This window comes from Octopus sinensis, linkage group LG4 (genome assembly GCF_006345805.1).
Source record: "Octopus sinensis linkage group LG4, ASM634580v1, whole genome shotgun sequence".
Lineage (NCBI taxonomy): Eukaryota > Metazoa > Mollusca > Cephalopoda > Octopoda > Octopodidae > Octopus > Octopus sinensis.
The window spans coordinates 123,079,743-123,106,423 of NC_043000.1; the positions used below are offsets into that span (position 1 = coordinate 123,079,743).

The following is a 26,681-nucleotide window of genomic DNA, read 5'->3' on the forward strand; positions in this document are numbered from 1 at the left end:
GTGGGATTTGAACTCAAGTAAAATGACAGAATAAATGCTGCAAAGCATGTCTCTCTCTAAAATACTACTTTCTTATCGACAATATAAGATGAAGTTGACGGCAGCAAGATTTGAACTCAGAGTATCGGCACAAATATCGATAAGTATTGTATACGACACTTTAACGAATGCCAATTCACCGTATATATTCACTATTTGGGTAATTTTTGGTTGCTATAGTATTTATACATTATCGTACATCTCACTAAATACTTCTGCCTTTTAAATCGTTTTTTTTTCAAGTCTTCTTTTTTTTCTCTGCTATTTTTCAGGATGTTTGTAAAAACCAAGTAAACAGTTACAGAAAAAGTTGCATAAAGAAACAGTTACAGATAATCGGCGAAGTAAACAGTTACAAGTGAAATTCGGATGAGCGTTGTGCTTCATTACTCGATTACATATGTAAGTTCTTGTTATATTTGATTTACTCTTTAGTGGAAACAGCGAATAAGCTATGTACCAGAGCACACAACATGTGCCAGCATACTTGCATTCTTGTTTCTCACATACAAAGCTTTATTCAACATTAATACAAGAAAACAAAAATCAATAACATTATTATATCTTAGCATTAGACATGACAGAAACTATCTATATAAATATTGGGTGAATGGTGTCAAAGATATCGATCTTTTGGGAATAGGTGGCAAAATTGTTGATTTTCGTAAAAATGAAAACGATTAGAGTTACATGCTTATGATGAAATTAATTTCAAAATAAATTAATGAAATCGCTAATTTTCGTAAAAACTGATTAAAGTTGATTTTATTGAAATGAATTGGTACGAAATGGAAAATAATGTTAGTGCATAAATCTAGTTAATATTGAATTATTGTGTCCGAATAAGGCCATATATGCGTATAGAAACGGCTATGGTGGAAACGAGGTGGTAGTAAATTCTTCAATGCATTTTTTGCAGAATTCTGCTGGGGTTTTTTTTATTCCAATTATCCTTACCACTAATAATTCTTTCTACTACAGGCACAAGGCCTGAAATTTTGGGTAGAGGAAACTAGTCGCTTACATCAACCCCAGTGCTCAACTGATATTTATCTCATTGATCTCAAAATGGTGAAAAGGCAAAGTCGACCTCAGCAGCATTTGAACTCGATATAAAGCAAGAAGAAATGCCATGAAGCATGTTGTCAGACGTGCTAACGGTTCTGCCAGATCGCCGCCTTCTTTACAACTAATAAGGAGTTCTAAATGTTTGTTTAGAGGGGATGAACATGGTCAGTCGTTTCGATTTCCAGTATATCTCTTGTAGTTATTTTAGTAATTCGGCCAGATGAGCGAAATAAGAAGTATTTTTGTAGTTGCTTTGACTTATTAGAAATAGCAGCTAAATCTTCCCCAAATTGCACTTCGTACAGTCTTTTAAAAATGGTAAGACTGATTATGTCATTCTGATTACATCATGTCTGAAACATCAAAAAAGAAAAAGATGAAAAGATATGATTATCACAGGTGAATGCCTTGAATCGTAGATCTCTGGTCAGGGTTAACCTGGAGCTAAAAAACATCAACAGCAGCAACAACCAATCCAGTCAGATGATAAAACAGAGTCAGCGCTGCAGGAACTGAACTCAGTATGTAGAGTGACGTCACCATGGAGTACTGCATTCATTGATTCATTGAATTTCTTTATATATAAAACACATATAATAAGTCTGAAATAATTATGTGTTTGGTTTCATCATAGTATCTCAAATGATAATTTAAATGTATTGCTTTAAATATGCTATATAGATTAAACAAAATGAATGAGAGAAAACAACACGATAGGTAGCCGCCTGTTTTGCTTGCATAGCTAATTCTATATTGGTTTAATATATATAATGAGATGAAATTTTATAGCTGTAGTCGATTGTTTTCATTTCTATAGATCATATAAGATAATCAATAATTCAAAATGCCCTATCGATGGTGCGATATCGACATAAAGTCATTTTCTAATTTAGTTTAGTCATGTGATTAAAAAACGTTCGCTTCGTAACCATGTGTTTTAGGTTTGATTTCTCTGCGTGTTGCCTTGCAAAAGTAGATTCTATAATAGCCTTTGGTCAACTAGAACCTTGTAAGTGAAATTTGGTGGACGTAAATTGTATGGAAACCCATCGAAGACACTATTCATGTTTCTCTGTCCGGTTGCTTGACTTAATTCGTTGCTCGGTTTAAAACCGGCACGTAAAGCCTTGAGTGCATTCAATGAAGTTCATGCTGTTGCAAGCATCCAAGTCAGACTCCCGTTCTGAGAATACTTCCCACGCGTCAATCTCAGAGGTTCTGATTCTGATCTAGGACACTGCTCTTCCTTCTCCAACTAAACTATAAAAAAAAAACACGCAGTTCTGAAGCCAAAAAATAAATCATCTTGAATATGTCAAATTCAAGCCATAAAGCTACATTCTAATTAAATTACTAATCTATTCCATGCGTTCAACAATTGTGTGACTCTTACAAAAAAAATTATCTTGTTACAGAATTCTATATTGTAGCCTATTTTGTCAGTCAACGAAAACATAACAAAGCGCTCATTTCACTAGCTTCTACTAATTAAGCTACATGGTTATTATAACTTGGTTATTATGACTGATAATAACATGGTTGTTACATTTGGTTATTTTAACTGATTATAACAGTGTTATTATGCTTGATTATTAAAAGGTGGCGAGCTGGCGGAAACGTTAGCACGCCGGGCGAAATACGTAGACGTATTTCGTTTGCTGTTAGGTTCTGGGTTCAAATTCCGCCGAGATCGACTTTGCCTTTCATCCCTTCAGGGTCGATAAATTAAGTACCAGTTACGCACTGGGGTCTATGTAATCGACTTAATCCATTTGTCTGTCCTTGTTTGTCCCCTCTGTGTTTAGCCCCTTGTGGGTAGTAAAGAAATAGGTATTTCGTCTGCCGCTACATTCTGAATTCAAATTCCGCCGAGGTCGACTTTGCCTTTCATCCTTTTGGGGTCGATTAAATATAATCGACTTAATCCCTTTGTCTGTTTTTGTTTGTTCCCTCTGTGTTTAGCCCCTTGTGGGTAATAAAGAAATAGGTATTTCTTCTGTCTTTACGTTCTGAGTTCAAATTCCGTCAACTTTGCTTTTCATCCTTTCGGGGTTCGATAAATTAAGTACCAGTTATGTACTGGAGTCGACCTAATCGACTAGCACCTTGTAGAAAGGATTATATTCCACATTTATAATGTAATGTGACAGTATCCTCCCCAATATATTACTGGTCTAATTTTTTCGAGACATAAAAAGCAGTGTTGGCTATAATATCTGCTGAACCCAGAGCATAAAGCGACATAAATATAAACTAGCAAATGTTTACTCGTTTTTCACAACTCAATATACTTCAATAAAACAAATATGAGTTATTTATTATTTTTCTTCTATTTTCAGAGATCCTGGCTTGACAAATAAAAACTTTTGGAAGTCTACAGACCCATTTTTTCGGTTAAAAGAGTTCCACTAGGACCATGTGACGCAGCTAATTTTCTTGGGAGATTTATTCTAAACTTGTTTGTGGATTAAAAAAAAACAGATTTCTTATATTACCATTATTATAATTATTATTGCTACTATTAAGATTAAAACATAAAATTTTTTTAAAAAGAATTATCAAAAGCATGTTTGGATATTTTACTAATCAGCTTGGAATCGTCTACAATTGTATAAGATATAATCTGTGATAGGCTACCGTAATAAAATCGGGGAAGCCAAATTGTTTTTGTCTCTGTGTTCTACCCAAAATTTCATCATTCCATTCCTAACACTTTTGTTCTCCCAGTTCAAAATGGGACCCCATCCTATATGGATGTTACTTTCGCTGAGTGCCATCACATTATGCGTGGCTTTTGATCTTCAGGGATCGAAACCTTCATACGCTAAGTTCACAAAATGGGAGCCTTGTGACAATGGCACTCTGACTTTTCAATTCAAGACAGACCGCGGAGATGCATTATTAATGTATACAGACGGTGGAGAGGACTATGACTTCATGGAGCTAAAACTTGTTGACGGCACTTTGAAGTTGCGTTTCGACTTAGGAGGTGGTGCCATGATTATGTCTGTAGGTCAACGATTGAACAACATGCAGTGGCACACAGTAGAAATTCAAAGAGCTAAAGCGCAAACCAATTTAGTCGTTAACAACATAGCTGAAACGATGGAGACAAAACCTTATGATATCGTAAGAGAAGAAGAAAACAAAGAGAGTTTTGTGTTTATAGGGGGTATGCCAATGGAATATGGAGCAAAACTGGATAGACTGGCTTTACCATCAGTGATATTTGAACCCCAGTTCCGAGGATCGATACAGAAAGTATTATACAGTAATTGTGGAGGGCCAATGGAAGCACCCTTAAGGTTAGAAGAAAGTGGCATACGAGGTACGGAGAAGGACCTTTGTTTAGAGAATGACCCTTGTCTCAACGGCGGTACCTGCCTTACAACGGATAAACGTGTTGTCTGTGAATGTACAGGGACCAGTTACATTGGTGACTTTTGTCAGATCGGTAAGTTATACTCTATATGATATTTATAACGATTTCTTGACGCATGGATGATTTTCAGAAATTATAGTTGAAGTGATTAATTTTACACATACGTATAAATATACATATATTTGTATGTGTCTGTGTGTATGTGTGTGTGCGTGCGCGCCTGCGTGTGTCTCTTTATTGTAACGCTGGGATTACACTCTACTACTACTTACACTTTCGCAATGGTATTTACACGCAAACGTACATACATACATATAAACATACATACATACATACATACATACATACATACATACACACACACACACACGCACATACATACATACATACATACATATAAACATACATACATACACACGTACACACGTACATACATACATACATACATACATACATACATACATACATACATACACACGTACATACATACATACATACATACATACATACACACACACGTACATACATACATACATACATACATACATACATACGTACGTACGTACGTACGTACGTACATACGTACGTACGTACGCGCTCGCAATACGCCTACACACAATCCCATTTTATGCACTCATTCAACTATTTTTGTAACTCGTAAAAGTAGAGGAAAGGGCCAGAATCCATGAGGTATTTAGGTCCTCCGAGACTGGCAAGATTGGTGACGTTAATGTTTTGTTTCAACTTGTAACAATTCAACACCAGCCAAAAGGATATGAAGGAGGATATTCCTGAGAGACGGTCAGCTCACTAGGAAGGATTGAATGATTGAACATAATGATTAAGGCTGGGAAAATGAGTGTTGAAAGTAACAAAAGTGACAAGAGTTGGAAAGCTGAGTGGTAAAAGAACGACACCTGACCGTTTCCAGGAACAGAAGCCATTAGAGTATCGATAGAATAGACAGAGAAGCGAGAGTCCGCTTGTGAGTCAAAGGTAGGAGTGTCTGTTCGTGATGGAATGCTCCTCAACGGAATGGGTCTCCGGTTATTGTTCAAACATGCAGATGTGGGCAACAGCAACACCGTTGTAAGTGTGGACGCAGAAATCCATTTAGGATTTTACTAAAACCTTGGGATCTTTTCGGTTTGAACGGCAGTTTTTTCTAGCGGTGTCATATGAAATTGTCACCCATAATTATGACCCTAGAATCGATCTATTGTATTTCAATCTCTTTTAGGGTTAGGGTTAGTTAGGGTTAGGGGTGGGGGAAGGGTATCTTTTTTTCTTCACAAATGTAAATAAACCCAATCTGTTTCTTAAACGGGGGACATATTCATACGGCACAGAATGCTTTTTAACTCAATAGACGTCACTGATTGGTTGAAATTGCAGAAATTGAAGAAAAAAAACAACAAATATCTTACAAACTATAGAATTTTCTCAATAAAGCCAAGAGAAAAAGATGCTTTATAAACACATTCTACAAGTATACGAAGTTTAAAATTTTTTAGTTACCTAGAAATTATGTTAAAAATTGCCGTTCAAACCGAAAAGATCCGAACCTGTCAACACTTGTAAGGGGCTAAAATATCATATATCCCAAAACAGTAGAGCTAGTCATTGGGATGTGGTCATAAGAATGTGCTTTCCCGTGAGAGATCCTCGGTAATAAGCATGTACATGCGCACACCTAAAATATACACACATACAAATGTGTGAGCATGTATATATGTGTTTTATTACAAACATTTATATATGTATACATCGACAAACATGCACACGCACGTGTGTGTTGAAGAGAGGTAGATAAATTGATAGACATACGGACAAGGAGACAATTATACGTGTGGACGTATATCTGTAACTATCTATCTAAATCGAACATATATATATGAAAACGATATTTTAGATTTAAAATTTAAGAAAAACAAACAATAAAAGTTTGTTATGTCGTAATGCTTCAAATCGACTTCAAACATTTTTCATAAATTCAAGGTATATATTATATTTGTTTCCTCATTCCACTGCATTTGTCTCCTCCGAATATATGCCATTGATTTGACGACTTCTCTTAATGGAGGGGAATGAGTTTTTTTTTTACGTGCTGCTGCTTATTGAAGCTTATTGAAGATGTGTGTCAAATCGTTTATATTCATAATGTTCTTTCGTCTCTCTCTTTCTCTCCATGTAGCTCTAGCTTTGCTTTTTAAAAGGATGTTTCCGATCGAAAATTCAAAGGGAAAAAAAACAATAAAACATAATTTTATTAAATTGCATTGTTTCACTTTCAAATGTGTGCAAATCTTTGTATGCGTCACATACTGAGATAATACTGTACGCATGTTTACTATTGCTACACTTTGCATCTTCTTTCATTCTTGGCACACACACAAACACATACATAAATGCATGGATAAATACATGCAAACGAAGGAGTACTGAAAAGTTTCTGGCTTTAAGGGTGTCACGAAAGGCCTGGCTAGAGACCCAAATTTCAGAGTTCTTTCATAGAGCTCAGAAAACTGAAGGACTGTTGCAATAAGTGTGTGAATCTGAGAATAAATCTGTTGAATAAAATTATAATTAATTGATCCTCCTGTATTTTCTTTTACCCCTAGCCAGGAATTTTTCGGTACCCCTTCGTCACATATGCATATATATTCATGTACTGTTTTTATTTTCCCCTCTATATTTATGTATATTTGTCTTATATATATATTTTTATAATTATTTTTGAGTTGGCCTATTTACCATCCAATGGCTTATCATTTATATTTTATGTTATAAATATCGTACCCTGCCTATCATAATATTAGCTACGCAATCAGTGGTAAACGCAAGACTAATAATTCACAGTTATCTCAGATATAGTGAAGGCGCGTGGCTCAGTGGTTAAAGCGCCGAGCTTACGATCGGGAGGTTGTGAGCTCGAATCCTGGACCGGGCTGCGTGTTGTGTTCTTGAGCAAGACACTTTATTTCACGTTGCTCCAGTTCACTCAGCTATAGAAATGAGTTGCGACGTCACAGGTGCCAAGCTGTATCGGCCCCTTTGCCTTTCCCTTGGATAACACGGGTGGCGTGGAGAGGGGAGGCCGGTATGCATGGGCGACTGCTGGTCTTCCATAAACAACCAAGCCCGGACTTGTACCTGGCAGGGTAACTTTCTAGGTGCAATTCCATGGTCTGTGTCGTGACCGAAGGGGGTCTCAGATCTCAGATATATAAAAAATTACGATTTAGTCTCTACTTTTGTACTCCGTACATTTTTTAGTTTATAAACTCAAACGCACATAAGTGTGTATGCATGACGTAGTGTGTGTGTGCCTACTTATACACATGTATGCATACGTCTCAAATTGACGTGATATGCATGTTTACTAATAATACATTGTGCATTTTTGTATGAGTGTATGTATATGTGTGTGTCTTACGTGTGTACGTGAATGCATACATATAATCACGCACATAAGCCTCTCTCTGTGTGTGTGTGTGTGTGTGTGTGTGTGTGTGTGTGCGTGTGCGTGTGTGTGTGTTATGAATTTACTCAGAAGAAAGGAAGAAATTGTTCCCTAGTTTATTTGTTTATTTATATACAGGTAGAGAAAGTCTAAATTTTGTCAGGAAATGAACTGAAATGAAATGAAATGAAGTGAAACAAAATAAAATAAAATAAAATATTTACGTCATTACATTTAAGATTTTTCTAGCGCTTGACAAGGCTTCTACCTCTACCAAAGGGAGAAGTTTAATTTCCTTTATATACAGAAAAGTAAATTCATATGAAAGCTGTGATGGTGTGACGCGAATTGAATAGAGCGATGCAGTCACGTGACATTTTAAGGCTAACTACGATAGTGTGTATTATTATGTTCTCTCTGATGTTCGGTCATCAGTGAACACCAATACGCAAGCAGTAGAATGAGCACGACGATTGACACCGCTATCATAGTTAGCCTTAAAATGTCAAGTGAGTGTTTTGCGCTATTCAATTCGTACCATCCCATCCCTCATATAAACCTACTTCCTCTATTTTGTAAAGGCACAAGCACTCCTAAGCGTGATACAAATTCTTTAAACTAAAAACGAATATTTTATTTATTTTACCTCGTTTTGCGTCATTTCATTCCATTTCATTTCATCTCGAAAAATTTTAAAACTTTCTATATCTGTATATCAACAAACTAAGGAACAATTCCTTCATTTCTTATTATTACGTTTATATATTGTTTTGCAAGATTCTTGATGTGAAATCGTGTGTTGAAACAGATGTTATATTTAGGAATGGTCATTTTGCCAGTTTAGTCAATAAAAACACACGCACTATATATTTGGTGTTAATTTGCTTCAGCTTTATTATTTTTTACATTAATCTTAATCTTATTTCGTTACACTTCTGTGACCTCATCAGTGGTCCTTTGCTTTCTTCTTTTTTATTTGTGTGAAGAAAGCAAAGGACCACTGATGAGGTCACAGAAGTGTGACGAAAGAACTCTGGCCGAAATAAGATTAAGATTAATGTAAAAAATAAATAAAGCTGAAGAAAATTAACACCATATATACAGTGCGTGTGTTTTTTTTTTTTTTGGCTAAACTGGCAAAATGACCATTCCTAAATACAACAAAGTCTTATTATTATTACTAATCTGCACAATCAAAACCGTTTTATTCCTATACGTGTGTGAGTTTCTAGTTGTCTCATTTTTCATGAGTCAGAAAAGAACTGGCACTCACAAATTAGGTAATAGAGAAGATTTATTATTATTTATATAATATCAAATACTCATAACAGCCAACTTAATATCAAATGGTTTAATGCCGAAAAAAATGTAAAGGCAAATTTAGCAATCAACAGACATAGCTGTGTAGAAAAGTATGCACAGGGCGCTTTGCTACTTGAGCAATGGCTAACCTTTTGGTAAGAACGTAAGTTGACAGTCATGAAACTATAGTATTATATAAATAATCGAAATTATATATACAAACATGAAATTTATGTGTCAGCCTCATAGTTCCAAGTTCAGTCCTGGTGCCTAGCATCTTGGGCAAGTATCATCTACTATAGCCCCGGGCTGACCAAAACTTTGTGTGTGGATTTGGTAAAGAGAACTGAAAGACAACTGTTGTGTATATGTATGTATGCGTTTTCTGTGTTTTTGTGTCCTATCAACGCTTGACAACCGATGTTAGCTTGCTTACGTCCCCGTAACTTAGTGGTTTGACAAAAGAGACCAACAGAACAAATACCAAGCAATAAAATACAAGTACCGGGGTCGATTTCCGTGAGTAACCCTTCAATGCGGTACCCGAGCATGGCCGTACATCCAAGGACTGAAACGAGTGAAAGTTTAAATGTACGTGTGTGTGTGTGTGTGTGTGTGTGTATTCAAGAAGTATATTTCATTTGCTCAAGAAGATAATTATGATGGATTTTATAGTCACAGATGTCTTAGTAAGTTATAAAATCAATGTGTTAATCGTCAAACACTTATTTCTCCTCAATTTTAAGGAAACCTTTATTCTTGTAAACATTTTTAAGAAGTAATTAAATGTTCTTACAATATTATGGTCCTGTAAATTCCAAAATTTTTATATCAATTATCTAGGGTGTACAATTAAAAGCATATTCTTAAAATAGCTTTTCAAATCATTCTTCAACTAATTCCTCTTAAAAATCGATGGAATAGCTTTAGTTTATATTTTACAAAAATTGCTGTCATTTATGAACAAAAACTGTCTTGGGACAGTAACAACTGCCTATTAGAATGAGAGCATAATTTTTAGTTTGAGATTATAACAGAAATTAGATTAAAAACTGGTCTCAGTACTCGGTGTGTTAGTGGCATACTTGGTACTTATTGTTGAAGCAATATTTTTGTAAAAGTTGTTAAAATGTAATTATGTTCTACGATGCGAATCTTTCAGTTAGTATTTTCTTTTTTGAATTGTCTAAACGGAAAATTACGAAGTCATTATAATTTAGAGAAATAAAACAGAAAGGGTTTATGATATTTTCATGATAATAATTTTGTTGAAAATGTGGTTTTCTTCATTGTTAAAGAAAAAATAGCGTTATTAGTTCGCGACATTGTTTATTCAATTTCAACATGACACAATTGAAAAATTCTTTTAAACGAAAATAAAAATAGTTTAAAAGGTTGTATAAATTTTTGTAGTCAAATATTATCTCTTTAAATCACGAAACTACTGTCATTTCTTTAGTTTATAATCTCCATTAACTTTTATGTCGAGAAGACACACATTCCATAAACATGAATGACCATATAACTGGCAGAAAGGGATATGCTACAACTGCTAGGAAATAATATACTGAACTGGTAACCTATTTTATAGGAAAACTGAGAAAGCAGTTCGTATCTCAATTTACATTTACTTCACCTACTCATAGCATTAAAGGATTTAATTCTGTAGAATCAATGAATCAATATATAAACCATTAGTTTATCGAAAATACGCTCAACTATTTTATTAAGGAAAATAGCCTTACAATTATTTCTTTAGTTCCTGAGTTTAGGAAATTGATCAATTTCTGTGAATATGCTTGAGAGAGGGAGAGATATACAGAGAGGAAGAGAGGGAGAGAAACAGATAAAGAGAGAGAGAGATAAAGAGAGAGAGACAGAGAGAAAGACATAGAATCCAACTAACCTGGTCCATTCCTTCAATCTTGCTTTGATCTGTGTCAAATTCAAGAATCATTACAAATTTCTACTACCTTCTCTCAACCACTTGTCAATGTGTGTAAGCTTTCAATAATTTTTACACTAATTTTCTTTTATTTCCGTAATAGTATCCTCGTAAATGTGTAGAAATCTATCAATTATTTTGTAGGTTAATTTTCTTTTATTTCTATAATGGTGTTCCGGTAAGTTGGAAGTAGTTATTCTTCCATCTACGAAATTGGAAATTGCGTTTATTTGAGGAAAGGACACTCTTATGATGTTAAGTTGTAGAGAAAATTGGCAAAGTGAACATGTAATTTTCAAAGGCTAACTTTTCATCTTTATAATCAGGAAAAGAGAAAATATCGAATTAAAGAGTTTAACGGATCACTTTCTGCGTTCAAGAGTCAGGGTGAATGTATTTGTGAGTTTCGTTAAAACAAAAACGCGTGGTGCAGTTACAGATTCTGGGGGGAAAGCTCTGAAGCGTGAAGAAAACAACTGAGAGGGTTTTTTTGTTTTTTATTTTGTTACTCGGAAGACTAACACGAAATAAGTAGATTATGATCTTTTACGGTGCATAGCAATGGAATTTCGCATATTATAATCATAGAATCGGAAACTGGGAGCTGTCGCTTCTATAACTGGGTTTCCATTCATACTTGAAGCTATATTTTATCATATTTATATCGCTAATGCTTTTGAGATAAGCATAATAGTCACTAATCGTATCTCTAACTCACCAGCGTCAACAGAATTGATCATTCATTGACTTTGAAGGGTTAAACATTTGACTATTTCACAATTAACACATGATATACTAAAAGAATGATTGATTGATTAATGCCACTAATAGCCTATTTGTACAGCACAGATACAGTGTACAATAAAGCAGAGAGATAGAGTGATAGTGCTGACAGAATAATGGAACTATGATATTAATTACCAAGTATATAAAACCTTGAAAGTAATAGCCACGGATGTGGAATGGTTCTACAAATGACAGAATATACGTATAGAACCATGTAGTAAATACATAATATATGGAACTGGAACTATGGTAGTTGTGTCTGAATGTATAAAATCATGGTAGTGAATTCAATATAAATCACCGGAGTCCGAAGAAACTAGTGATAGTCTACGTCTGCACAAATCAATATAGTTCAGAGAATAGAATACGTTTGTATGTCGTATAGAAAAGAGAATAATTCGATAAGGACCAGTATGCTGGAAAGTTGTATATAAAAATGAAGAGAAAAAGAAAGGTGAAAGGGAATATGACCAGACAGAAAGAATGGTGGTAGGTCAAAGAGCAGAGCAATGATGAGAAATAGCGGCTGGAAGTAAAAGAGAAGTGTTACAATGTTAGTAAATGTCGAATGCATAAAACCAAGATAATAAAGGCCGGATATGAAGAATGATAGTAGTTGTGAACGAATGAAATATATCATCTCCCGTTGTGCTACGTTATGTTAGATATATTTTCTTAAAATGCATATAAATTGAATGCATTTATTCAGACGGTTGTTACCAAATAACAATATATTTTAACTGAGACGCATAAAAAACATCAAAATTAGTAACAGACTGCTAATTCTATCATTGTTTTCAAGTAAAGCGGCAAAGCATTTCAACAACCAAAGGCCGAGACAATGAAAATAGAAACAGGAAAAAAAAAAGCCATTAGTTGCTAATGTATATGAAAATAATGACTTGTTCGGTTTCCTCTTTGTAAACATTTGATTTCCATGTGCAATAGTGGCCCTTTGAAATAGGATTTAGCAATTATCTATCGATTCATATTTGCAAGAGAAGGAAAATAAGGAAGGGGGCTCCTGCAAACTAATAATTATTCATGACAAAACCGCTTTATCCTTGACATACAATATGTACTTATATGCAAAATTTCAGTACCTTGACGTAAACGCTTTACACGTATCGATAAGCACGCTTTTACACACACACACACTCCAACGCAAACACGAGTGAGCGTACATGAGTGTGTGCGAGAGGATGTATCTATGTAAGTAAGCGAAGCTATATATGTGTGTGTGTGTGTGTGCGTGTGTGTGTGTGTGTGCATGTATATATGTGTATATATATATGTGTATATATATATATATATGTGTATATATGTATATATATGTGTATATATATATATATATATATATATATATATATATATATATATATTATATATATATATATATATATAGTGAAGGCGTGTGGCTTAGTGGTTAGGGCATTCAGCTCACGATTGTAAGGTCGTGAGTTCAATTCCCGGCGATGCGTTGTGTCCTTGAGTAAGACACCTTATTTCACGTTGCTCCAGTCCACTCAGCGGGCAGAAATGAGTTGTACCTGTGTCACGCTGAATCTCCCAGAGAACTACGTTAGGGGTTCAGTCACTTGCACGTTAATTTCGCGAGCAAGCTGTTCCGTTGATCGTGTCAGCTGGGACCCTCGTCGTTGTAACATATATATATATATATATATATATATATATATATATATATGTGATCGTTTCATTACAAATTTCAATTTGTTTCGATCATGTTGACAAGATAGTAAAACTTATATCACAGTTTGTAATAAAATGTTTAAATAAACAAATAAATATTCTTTGTGTTTCAAGATATTTAGCCATTTATTTGTGACTAATATTGATATACTTTAAGTATGTCATCGCGTATCGTTTGCACGCGGCGCATTGATGACGCTTCACTGAAAGTCTTCCCGATAAAGCGCGTGTTCTCCAACTGTATTGCCACTCTTGTCTAGCTCTCTGCAGGCCTGAGCAACATGACTGCTCAAAGAGCAATTCACTACCTCACCGATACACGAAGTAGCTGAGCTAACATATTTTCAACACCTGGAGAAATAACAACCATCAATAACTTGGACATAGAAGAAACTAATGCAAAAGTGATCATAGACGGGCGGTAGACTTCATGTTTTGCCTGGTTTAACTCCTGATTCTTGGGTATTCTGTTACTGCGAAGGCAATGAGTACTTGGATAATGTTTTTAAACAGCTACAAATTATGTGGGTTAAACCTCTCCCAAATTTTTAGTTTTTTTTTCCCCATTTCACTTACTTTCATACGTGAGGTGTCTGTAAATTATCACTTTTTTTCTCCGACAAGATCTTTTGAAATCTTATTTATACTACAACTGTTCTGTGCATCTCTTTGCGAGCAATCTAAATCTGTAGATAGAGTTTTTTTTGTTTGTCTGTTTTTTTTTTAATATCCATTATTGATTATTGTTTAGATGTCGTTTCTAAAACGTGTTTACTGGGAAAATTCACTTCAACCCGAAGGCTAATACTTTTTATCCTGAATGTATAACTGTCCTGTTTAGATTGATGTCTGATATTCAGCGGGGATAACTTCAGTATGACAATGACATATATTTTGTTTTTTACCTCTTGACCTTTACTTCCGTTAATAATAAAGTCATTCAATGTCTCTTTTGATGTAGTTAAGTGTCTGAATACATATGGTTCCGATTTCTTCAAGCATCTGCTTTAAAATTCTAAATGTTAGTATAAAGAAATATACTATAGATATTCAATATGTTGAACGAATAGCGCTACGAATACACAATCCTCGTATGTATTGTAATATTCTTTTTTACAAAGTTGTTTTTATATATTTTCCTAAAAGCACCATTGTAAGATATATTTCTTATGAATATCAAAGTGACATGATTGTTCGACCTAAAAAAAATAACAACAAAATTTCCCTTAAATTATCCCTTACAGTCTTAAAAAGGGAAAAGGACACATTGAATAATGTAGTCCTAGATGTCCTTTGTGCGTGGAAAAGGGCAGGCAGGTCATGGCTGCAATGCTTCTCCTCATAGGATTGTTCAAGGCTAGACTGGAACTTAACCACAATTCATAACGTTCAAACAGCAGAGACACTTAGTTTCTTTGGCCTCCTCCAGCCTTCAGCTGGTTCATCTTTCAGATCACTCCATCTGACAGAAAATTTCCAACCCATGGGTTGGCCGATAATCTATCAATTCGGTTTCAGTTATTCACACCCACCCCCGACACATCACACACACACACACACACAATCTTCATCTGGCACATTAACGACCTACTTACTGTGACCTCTAACAACATTCGCTCTTATTCCGTCGACTCTTTTCAACAGTCCTTAATGTTACATAAACAAGCGCCCTCCTTATGCAGCCTAGTTATTTAGCGTCAGTCCATTATTGTTTCCAGGAAATAAGACCACTGAAATAATTTCCAATGAAATTATGATAATGTACAGTCTTTCCACAATACAAAAATACAAACAGTGCACCAAACATACAAAACTATATCTTACCTCCCCACCAAGTGTTGGACAACATGCGATTCATATCGTTAAGCTCGTTGCAAATGCTCTGAGGATTACCTGCTGACCTCGCACTCGTAACATAGACAAAACTGTATCCGAAAGCTAAGTTTTCTCTTCAAGTTTAGGAAATATTTCATCTTCTATCTGTTGTTCTCTCTCTCTCTCTCTCTCTCTCTCTCTCTCTCTTTCTTTCTCTCTCTCCCTCTCTCTCTCCCTTCCCCTCTCTCTCTCCCCCTTCCTCTCTCTCTCTCTCCCTATCTATATCTCTGCACCTGAAATATGCGCCCATATCTTGGACATTTACACTATCATCACTGACCGTACCTAAAAGAAAAACCATCCGATTGATGCCAAAGATGCATCCCCGAACACTAGAAATTCTAACCAACAGACTTGCAATCTCTTCGCTCTTCCATCTATATCCCTACAACAAAGTCCTCTCCTCGAAAGTAGCTAATTTCACACCACTTCTTCCCACACACTCCATCCATGCCTAACCTCTCTTCACCTATATAGCATCTCACACTTGCGAATCTGCACAAACCACTTTTCCTGATCCTTACTTCCCGTAGCTGCAACTCTCCCCCTGGAATTCCTTCAACCCTTACGTTCTCCCAGAAAACGTTGACTTGTCTGAACATCAGTCATATGAACCCCATTAGTTTTAGAAGTATTCTGCACACCATAAAAGAAAAACAGACTATCTGATTAATTATTTTCATCCAAAAACATTACATAGTTCATAATACAGTGTTATTGGAATTATGATTTTAAGTCTTTGGCGAAGAAAGTATACAATTGCTGCCTTTGTTTTCATCTGACCTAATATCTTAATATTTATTGAACATTGGCTTAGGAACTGACATCCGTTTGTTTAGAAGGACAGTCTTTTTGAAATATTACATATATTTTACTTTAAAGTCCATCCTCTCTTTTTTATTAGAATAGTGGAACAAAACCTCCTTGGCCTATTGATGATTTAGCAATTCTTAGTTCTTTACAAGACACAGCTTTTAGCACAAAATAATCCCTCGCCATCCTCCGGGCCAACACCTTTTCCATTTTGTCTGCTGGGGCCAAGGATGTAACTTATGACACCGTTTACCGCTTATTTCAAGAAAAAGATCTATTTACAGGTCCCAGTTTCTTTAAGTAACGGAGTTGTTAACTGCATTTTTGCAAATTGTTAATACGTTCCTGCTGCATTGATTCATGTAACAGTATTTAACTCCTTTCAATCTGTTCATCACACTGATTGTACGTATCTGTTTGCTTATGTGTGATGAAACTGTTGTCCTCAGAGAATTATGGATGTACTAAGCACAGACAGCATATGTACACATCTTTTTAGAATAAATTCCTTTGAGGTATTAATCAGGGATGCCATTTGCATGTAAAATAACAACCATGTTGGTGTAACCGAATTTTAATCTAGCGTATGTTCAAAATCTGATTAGAAATAATTATATAGTGAGGAAAAAGCAAAATTAATCACTGAATAATATCATTTTAGTTATTCCAGAAAGTACAGAAGACAATTCCGGGTATGTTTCGATCGTATTACACTTCTTCAGTGAAACATAATCTTTAGTCTACTTGCCCAGATAGTGATGAAAGAAATACTAAACAGATATAAAGTATAGAACACTTTCTGAAGTAAACTTAGCATATCTTAGAGAAATTAGACTGTCTACGGCTAATTTGATATGTGGATGGGTAGCTTTATACTTTAATATTAGTAACTGATAATGCTACCTATTAGTGTATATCGAAAAATCTACATATGGTTTATTGATACAAATAAAAAAAGAATATGTTAAAAATAAATTAATAATATTTCAAATAAGTACACAGCAATCGATTTCCTTCCGGCTAACTAAATATACTATAGATATATTTTATCACCATCACCATCAGCAATGTAAATATTGGAATTTATATTACGTCACAAACAGCATTGATTTCTGATTTCTGATTTCTATCAGTCCTTTTTCATCAATATTAAATACTTGCTATTTATTCTAATTTTATTTTCGCGTTCCAAAATCTATAGCCTCCATAATACCATGAGCTTATGAGATCTTTATTCTAATCTTTCGCGTTCAAGAGTACTGAGCGTTGATTAATACAAAATTATATAAATTATGCATGTATTAGTGTATGCAGTGAGAGAGACTGGGGTGGCAGATGCGTACGTTTACTTAATGCCCAATACGTTTGACTCTACAAAAATTCGACGAAGTTAACTTAAAGTTACGATTTTATAGTACTTGCTAACTACACTACATTGAAGAAATTATATACATACATGGCAAATTCTACCCACAGCTTGTGTATATATATATATATATATTTAATGAAATGGATAAATGAATTATCTTGTTACGGATTATTCAAAATTTAACCGATACCTGTGTAGCAAAAATCACACCAGAAGAGACACGGTTGAGGTTACGACCATGGGCTTTCGCCCCCTTGCTTTAGTGCGGATAATTGAAGTTTTATATATTTAGTGAAGGGAAGAAATGGAGCCGAACGAAGATTCTACAAAATTCCTTTTTATTATTTTCTACACATGTTTCAAAGGCTGCAAATTCCCAAATTCGGATTGAATAAGGAGACCATTCTGCAGCTTTCTCTTCAGGAAAATCCAGGAATTTAAAATCTCAAAACAAATGCGCAGCAAGCTTTTCGAACAAAACGCTCCCTAGGAGCTCATGGTAAAAATGGTGCCATTTTTACCATGGGCTCCTAGTGAGCCTTTTGTTCGAAAAGCTTGCTGCGCATTTGTTTTGAGATTTTAAATTCCTGGATTTTCCTGAAGAGAAAGCTGCAGAATGGTCTCCTTATTCAATCCGAATTTGGGAATTTGCAGCCTTTGAAACATGTGTAGAAAATAATAAAAAGGAATTTTGTAGAATCTTTGTTCGGCTCCATTTCTTCCCTTCACTAAATATATATATATTTATATATATATATATATATATATATATATATATATATATATAATATATATATATATAAATTTAAAATAATAAGGGGGAAAAATTGAATATTAATTTAATTAATATCAATTTAGGACCAGTGGTCTAGCATATAGAAAAATCTGAAGATTCAGAAAAATTATATTACATACATACATACAAGAGGGATGACTACTAAGTAGACATCCATTATGCTAGAAGTCGACCCTCTATGGTTTTACCACTAAGAAAGAAGGAATGTTCTCCATAACATGTGTGTGTGGGGGGGGGCGTGCATGTGTGTGTGAGAGAGAGTGTAACACGTCTTCGACAAGTTTTGGTCGCTTATAAATCTGTTGTTTATCAAGTATCTGAAAATATATAACGATAAGAATGATATCAAGTCTACAAATTGTAGGTGACAAGTACTGAGTTATAATACTTGAAATGACAAGATATCTAAAATGAAATGGTGGGTCTGCAAAGAATCATTTTAATACAGTTACCATGCAAAAGTCTTCAGCCGCTTAAAACTATTGTATATTTCTACTAATTGCCATCTTATAAGAGGATGTTTCGTATTACGAATTTTACAGACGAAACATTGGCCCTGTTGGAATCATTTCGATACCTAATCATTATATTTCGTAGTAGGAGTTCTGAATAATTTTCATTATAGACATTATTATATTTTAAAACACTGTATCTCGATTGGCTTATGTGAGGTGGCCGAAAACTTTTGCATGGCCATTTTTGGTGGTCGTCTCGCATCTTCCCCTCTCATTCAGAAGCCCTACTACAAAATATAATGATTAGGTATGGAAATGACTCCAACAGGGCCAATGTTCCATCTGTAAAAAACGCAATGCGAAACATCCACTTATAAGATGGCAATTAGTAGAAATTTACAATAGTTGAAAGTGACCGAAGACTTTTGCACAGTACTGTATAAAGAATAGCAGTTAGAAGAAAATGTGTATGATAGTGGAGTGAAGAGAAAGTATAGCTGTACATCATGCTTATTTGGAACTGTTAAATGATAATAGAAGTGTGTGTGTGTGGTGTGTGTGTGTGTGTGTGTGTGTGTGTGTGTGTGTGTGTGTGTAGTTGCGTAAGCGCACGGTTTTGTTTATGTAGTTGCCTTATAGAAACAGTTTCATTCACATCTTTAACAAATACAAATATTCACCAAACTTGATATCTTTATTGTGTTCTGTTATCTGAATCCCCCACTGAATCCACTATCACAATCACCACAACTAACTCAACCACTACAACTAAATCACTGGAAGGTATGTCTTTCTCTCGACCAAATATGTACATTACTGTCTGAATACATTTATGGCTGACAAAATTTACACATGTACACATGTTCGTGCTGGTTCGATGAAACAAAACAATAAACGATGTACATGAAAGTAGATTTAAGCATCCAAATGCAGTAATTAATTGTACTGTGTACCTCCAATTACACTGTATGTTTAGCGAGATAAAAAATCCATTTCTTGCAAGCAAATGATCGACAGTTGTTAGCTTGTTACAACATCAAAGAGATATACGGATAGACATATATATTCAATGACTATAACTTATCCTTTAATGTAACCCACGCACATGCTGTGACAAGCAGACCAGACTCATAGATGCACAAATACTCACACACAAATTTTCTTAAGTTCTCATGTTCTACGGCAAAACCTTTAGTCCCAGTTTTTGAAACACTTCTTTTATGAATGCAAGTCTAATTAGTACGAACCAAACAATATATCAATTATTAGCACAACAAATATTCCACCAGGGCCTCTACTCGCTTTCTCACTTTCATTTTAGCATCCTCCATTTTCATATTTTTTTCCTTTCAACTGTATAACCAAATTGCTATCCGTTACTAATTATCTTTTCTTCGAGAAGAAATGAAGTGTTACAATCATAGATGTCCTATTGCTTTTTACCGATTTTCCCAGTACATATGGTATTCAGATGCAGTTAATTGATTTTATGCGTGACTGGTACTGTTCATGATTTCTAGAACTAAAAGAATGATTGTATTTGCTGGGTTGTCATTATAGTTACGTTACATAACTAGTGTACTTCTTGGTTCTGTCCACAATTGGCTTGTATGAAGTAGTATTGCTTGTTACTAATGTTCTTTCTGGTAGTACTACTTGTGAAGTTCCTTATTTATTTGGCATCTTAACATAACGAATTCATTTTCGTTATTCTATTGGCTGATAAAACAATAGCAACAAGCTTTGTTACAATCCATACTTCTTTTTCTTTTGTTTTACTATATATACTTGTCTGTGTTGACAATCCCTAAACAATGGGAGAAAATTTATTGTCAGTTTGGAGAAAATATTGTTCAAACATTCCATCGTCTACTCAATTTTCTATTTGGTCGAATCTTCCATTAATTAACTCTTCGGTTGCGTTGAGGCTTGTGGTTTCTATTGCTTCTAATCGAAGGTTAGCATTTAGGATGGGTTGCCGTAGCGTAATTAACAGGCGACTAGTTGGATGTTGTTTATTATAGAATGGAATTTACAATTCTTAAATATTGGTCGATTGAGACCAATAACAGTAGAAGTTAGTCCCTCCAGGATATCAACACAATCCTTGCAACAGCAAAACATATTTCTCTCTGAGATACTCTCATCTATAAACCAGGACTACTGTTCCAGTTACTTCTATATATTCCAACTTCTGGACATCAGAAGCTGAAACAAACTTCCAGTTACTCTGCCTTTATTTCTTTAAGTTCAGCTGCTATCCTTAACAATTTCCAAATTCCAACAGCAGTTGAACTGCTATCTCTGGTTTTATTTCATTCCAATTCTCTTTGAATTTGCATCCTTGATGAATTTAATATTCACGGTTTAATCTTGGCAATTGTATTCTTCTCACACTGACACTGTTGGGATAGGGTGAACTATTTCTTATCCTCAGCTATCTCCTCCTGTTATAATCATCCCCCAACTCAGTAACACACAGACACTTCACACAATCTGACCTCTTGAGAAAAACACTTCATTTCACGTTTCTCCAGTACAATGTATCTATGCTTGGCGTTGACTTACATGCGCCCATTGTGGTCAGCTGAAGACCGAATGGTGGCTTTATAGTCTCGTTGCGTCTTCATCACTCGGACCCATCGAACAACTTTCGTCTTTTCGTGTCTTAGAGCTTGGCTCTAGCAATCCATTGACTCTGGCAATGCATTCTTCATGCTTTGCATTGAATTACGCCAATCTCACCGCGAATGCGTCGATTGTGATTTCTTTCTTCGGTGCCTCATCTAAATTTTTAACTAAATCTCCATCCACTCTAGTTTTCTCTATCGCTATAGACTTACTAAACCTTATCGATTCTACTCTAATCGCCATTTTCAGGGTAAATTACCCTTTGTCTTGGTGAATGCTCCCTTCAAACCCCATTTAACTAATTCGCTAATCCGCTCTCTGTAAGCTTGACAAACTGGGAGCGACACGTTCAGCCTCCAGTAATCGAGTTCTGTCTACGAAGCCCATCAAGGCTGACTGTACAAATCACATATCTGTGTTATGTGTAGCCGACGATTTTAAATTGTTAACAGCCAATGCTGTCTACAAGTATTTTAAGAGGTGTATATAACTTCGGTATGTAAATCATCTCCAAATTCGCCCCGTGGATTTTGAGATGCGGTGATAAGTTTATTTTCTTTTTCAATCACTATTCAATAAGTGACTGAAGTATGGATGCACTATCCTTTGTTGTGCTGTTCTGCCACGGAGATATTTTCCGCCAGGTATTTTCTGTCTGTAGTATATCTGTTTGAGAGAGCAACAGCGAAAGAAGGGAAGCTTGAAATGCTTTCCCAATTTTCACACTTTCATTCGCTTGACCAAACGCATGTGTGTATTAGAGCCGCTGTTGCTGCTACTGAGATTTGTGTTGTTTGAATTATCCAAAACGATAGCATTTTCCGTCAGAAATTCATTATTTTCTTTCTTGTGAAATAAATACATTCTGCTGAGTAATTGATTTTGCTTTCTTTCTGTTCTTCTGTTTACTGTATGTAAAAGAACGTGTTTATTTTCGCTCGAATTTTATTTTAGAAGGGACGCTTTTAGACACTGTAAATATTGTGTTTGTTTACGAGTAATCGAAAAAAATTTTGCCACAGATTAAACAGTGAAAAAGTTTTGTAAACAATTAAATTCCAACAATTCCTTTAAAAAATACCGCATTTAAGAACCTGCTTTTACGTACTTTCACTTCAAAATCCACCATATTGGAAGAACGAAACGAAAACACGTCTGACTATTTCAAAATACGCCAACAACATCTGTTTCTAATTTAGGTACAAGATCACGATTTTGTGGGGAGGTTAATCGATTATATCGACCAAATTAATTGTTTCTAATTCAGAATTAAGCTTTCTGTTTACTGCGAATTTGAGGAGGGGAGTTAGCCGTTACCATCGAGCCTAGTAATTCATGGATACTTTATTTTTTATTGACCCCAGATGAATGAAAGACAAATTTTACCTCGGCGGGATTTGAAATTAAAATGTAAAGATCCTTATTTGTCCTACGCTCTAACGATTCCACCAGATCACCGATCATTCAACTAGTAAGACAATTATCAACTAATCAACTGATTCATCGTCAGAGTCCTTCCGTTGCTGTCTTATCAATAATGCTTCCGCTTCTTAATAGAATGACTCTTCCAATCTACAAAAATATTTATTTCAACCCACAATTTCAGCCCACAGCATCAAGGATCTAGCAGATACAAAAACGATTATATATACATATATAAAAACGATTATATATATATATATATATAATATATATATATATATATATATATATATATATATATATATATATATATATATATGTATATACATATCGGCCGAAACTGCAAAGACTATCTGGTACTCGACTGAAGATTGAAAGCTACGGATGACCCGTCCTTGTTTATTTCCTGTTCTTTTTCGTATCGTCTAACTGTCTGAATGTTTTGTTGTCGCCTGTTGTTACGTTCTGGTTACACTTTTTGTTTTGTTGTTTTATATATATATATATATATATATATATATAAGAATGATACATCTAATCCACCAAACATTCTTCTTCTTTTTCTATATATGTTTGCGTGTGCTTGTATGCCTCTGCATATGAATGTATGCGCACACATACATTCATTCATATGTGTATTACAATGAATTCTTATTTTAATTGGTCGGTTAACCTAGAATTTGAATATTCATAAATACATGTTAATATAAAACAGTATTGGTGTATGAGAGAATAAAAATGCAAGCATTCGAAATGCCTCAATCCCACAGCTTTCATCATCATATCTTTTCTCTCTCTCTCTCTCTCTCTCTCTCTCTCTCTCTCTCTCTCTCTCTCTCTCTCTCTCACTCAAAGCTTCAGTCTAAGGATTACTGTACTGTGTGACCTCAACAAAAATAACCTCCTATATCAGCATCTCTATGCGATCACTCTGCGAATCCTGGAAGCACAAAATTAATTAATCTTGTTTGCAGCGAAGTGATGTAAACTGTAAACTCTAAAGAGTCGAATAAGTTGTAGGTAAATAATGAAGGGGCCTTATCATAAACCTTTAAATTCATTTCTCGGAAAACATGAACACATTCCGTTTTGTGAGCTTCATTAACTGACGTTTGTTATCAATCACTACTAGTTCCTTTTAAATTTCGAAAGTGTTTTTAACTATATAATATGTGTAGTTCTTATGAACCAACTTATACTGTAGATAAATATATTTATCAATTAGTGAATCCATCTTCTGTTCAGTACTTATTGCTCAGACCAAGTGACACAAATGCTGTGGACATAAACTTCAGTTTCGTAATTACGAAATATTAGTTCTTGTTAGACAAGCCATGAAATCGTATAACAAAGACATTTCAGTGTTCTTGAATAATACTTGGAATAAGTTATGCAAATTCACCGTTCTGCTATGAGTGTTGTAACGTAACGATTAGCAAGCACAAGTGTTTTCATCCTTTCGGGGTCGATAAATAAAGTACCAGTTACGCACTGGGGTCGATGTAATCGACTTAATACCTATGTCTGTTCTTGTTTGTCCCCTCTGTGTTTAGCCCCCTGTGGGCAATAAAGAAATATATATCATAAAGAATATATGTGTGTATTATACACATGCATGTATGTGTGTGCATGCATACGTGTATTATGCATGTATGTATGCATGTATGTATGCATACATGTATATGTATATATATATATGTATGTATGTATATATGCATGCGTGCATATATGTATGTACGTATGTATGTATGTCATTATTCAGTTTATTTCAAGATTTCTTGCCAATAAAGTTCCAAGGCTCCTTCATTGGAATTTCAACATCAACAACAGGGTTTTTTTTGTATGTATGTATGTATGTATGTATGTATGTATGTATGTGCAGATCTGTGTTCTTTATGTATGTATTTTCATGCATATAGTTGCATATCTAGACATGCTTGTATATATTTAAATAATAAACTTCTGGAAATTTTCAGATTTTTTACAGTTCCAGTAATGGACTGGGTCTGTAGTCTTCGAATTAGATTTCTCTTTTCTGGTTTTGAGAAGCCTAATTTCTCAAGATTGGTACTTAGGCAGTGTGTTACATATCTCAGGGCCTATAAACTTGAACTTGTAATCTGGATAGAGTAACTGCAGATTTCTCAATAGTTCAACATAGGTGTTCTTTTTCACAGATCTTCAGCTTTATGTTGACGTCCCCTGGACAGCTAATTTCCACAACTGTGCACAGTTTCTCTTCTCTATCCCAAATCATGAAATCATGTCTGTTGTGCTTACATTTTACTGAGGTCTTCACTGGAACATTCCCCTAGTATTCTTTTTTATTATAAGAGGCCATGACTTCTACCATATTGTGGGTTCTTATTTCTTTGTGTAGTAGGAATCGTTTTAATCTGAAGCCATGTGTTGAAACTAAAGTAATTACATCGTGGAGTAGCCATTTTCACTTTTTAAAACATTGCTTCGCAACTGGGATCCATATGGCTTTAGGTGGTCCATATGGCCCTTAAAGGTCCATATCAGATTTTGTTGTTAAACTTTATGCGCAATAAATTTGATATATACTTCTAGAATACACAAAATATTTTAACAATTTTTTTTATACTATTCCTAATAACATTTAATTATAAAAGTTTAATAGGATTTTTTAAACATCAAATGGCTATGAGAGTCCACCTGAGCAAAATAAGAATCAAAGGGCAAAATATGATTGAGGCAAAATATGATTGAGCAACACTGATTTAAAACGACAAATGTTCATAAATGCACTTTAAATATTTTTCATTTCACTCTCTTCTACTGCTGAACTAATGATTTATGACGATGAAAAAGAACGCAAAATAAACATTCCATGAATGCCTTTTAAACTGTGAACTATTTTCACTCTATATGAATTCTCTAGCTTCGTAAAATGTTTAATCTAGCGTAATTAGTTTGCCTCGCATTATACGGTACTGACGATTGCAAACAAGGATGACAGCGCTACACGATGGCCGCCAATGACTGAAAAATATTATGTTTAAGAAGAAAATATCAAATATTCCGTGCGCATTCTTTATTCTTTGACTAGTGGTATCGCCCGGCGTTGCTCGGGTTTGTTTCGACCCATTAGAATTGGAATTTTTGAAAAGTAAAACTTTTGCATTATGTAGCTTGTTATTCTCTTTAAGTGAACATTTTTCTGGTTGAAATACATTGAAAAATGGCGACACAGCAGTCAAAAAGTCGTAAAAAAATAGGGATTTTCATAGAAAAAAAGCACCTTTTTGATGTAAATAATTTTTGGTGTTAACATGGTCCGATTTGAATGTTTTCTTCTACGGAAGGAAGAGCAAGCTTTCTTCTATCATACTCTCAATTTTGGTCAACTTGCGCCGCGGGGTCTCGGAGGAGATTGTGTTAGTTGAAGGCTACTAAACCCGCCATACTCAGACAACTTCAGCTTTATATATAGAGAGATTTAAAATTGAAACTTCCAACCCGCTTTCACAATCTAGAAGGGATTGTCTCCCCTACAATAGCTGATCACCGCGATAAACTTAAATATGTTTCATGAAATCAACATTTTCGTCGAACACCGACACTGAAATAGTTTCACTGGAACTCCTTGAAACTTCGTTCA

General features: G+C 34.8%; 1 protein-coding gene across 7 annotated transcripts in view; it reads left to right on the forward strand.

The window, feature by feature from the left end:
- Positions 1–298: 298 nt before the first annotated feature.
- Positions 299–26,681, forward strand: part of LOC115210357 (neurexin-3) — a 304,944-nt gene continuing 278,561 nt past the window's right edge. For all 7 annotated transcript variants that reach the window (XM_029778911.2, XM_036502415.1, XM_029778912.2 and 4 more), the window contains exons 1-2: positions 299–441; positions 3,447–4,561. In XM_029778911.2, coding sequence (XP_029634771.1) covers positions 3,841–4,561 — 721 coding nt within the window. In that variant the 5' untranslated portion in view covers positions 299–441; positions 3,447–3,840. The remainder of the gene's footprint in view (positions 442–3,446; positions 4,562–26,681) is intronic.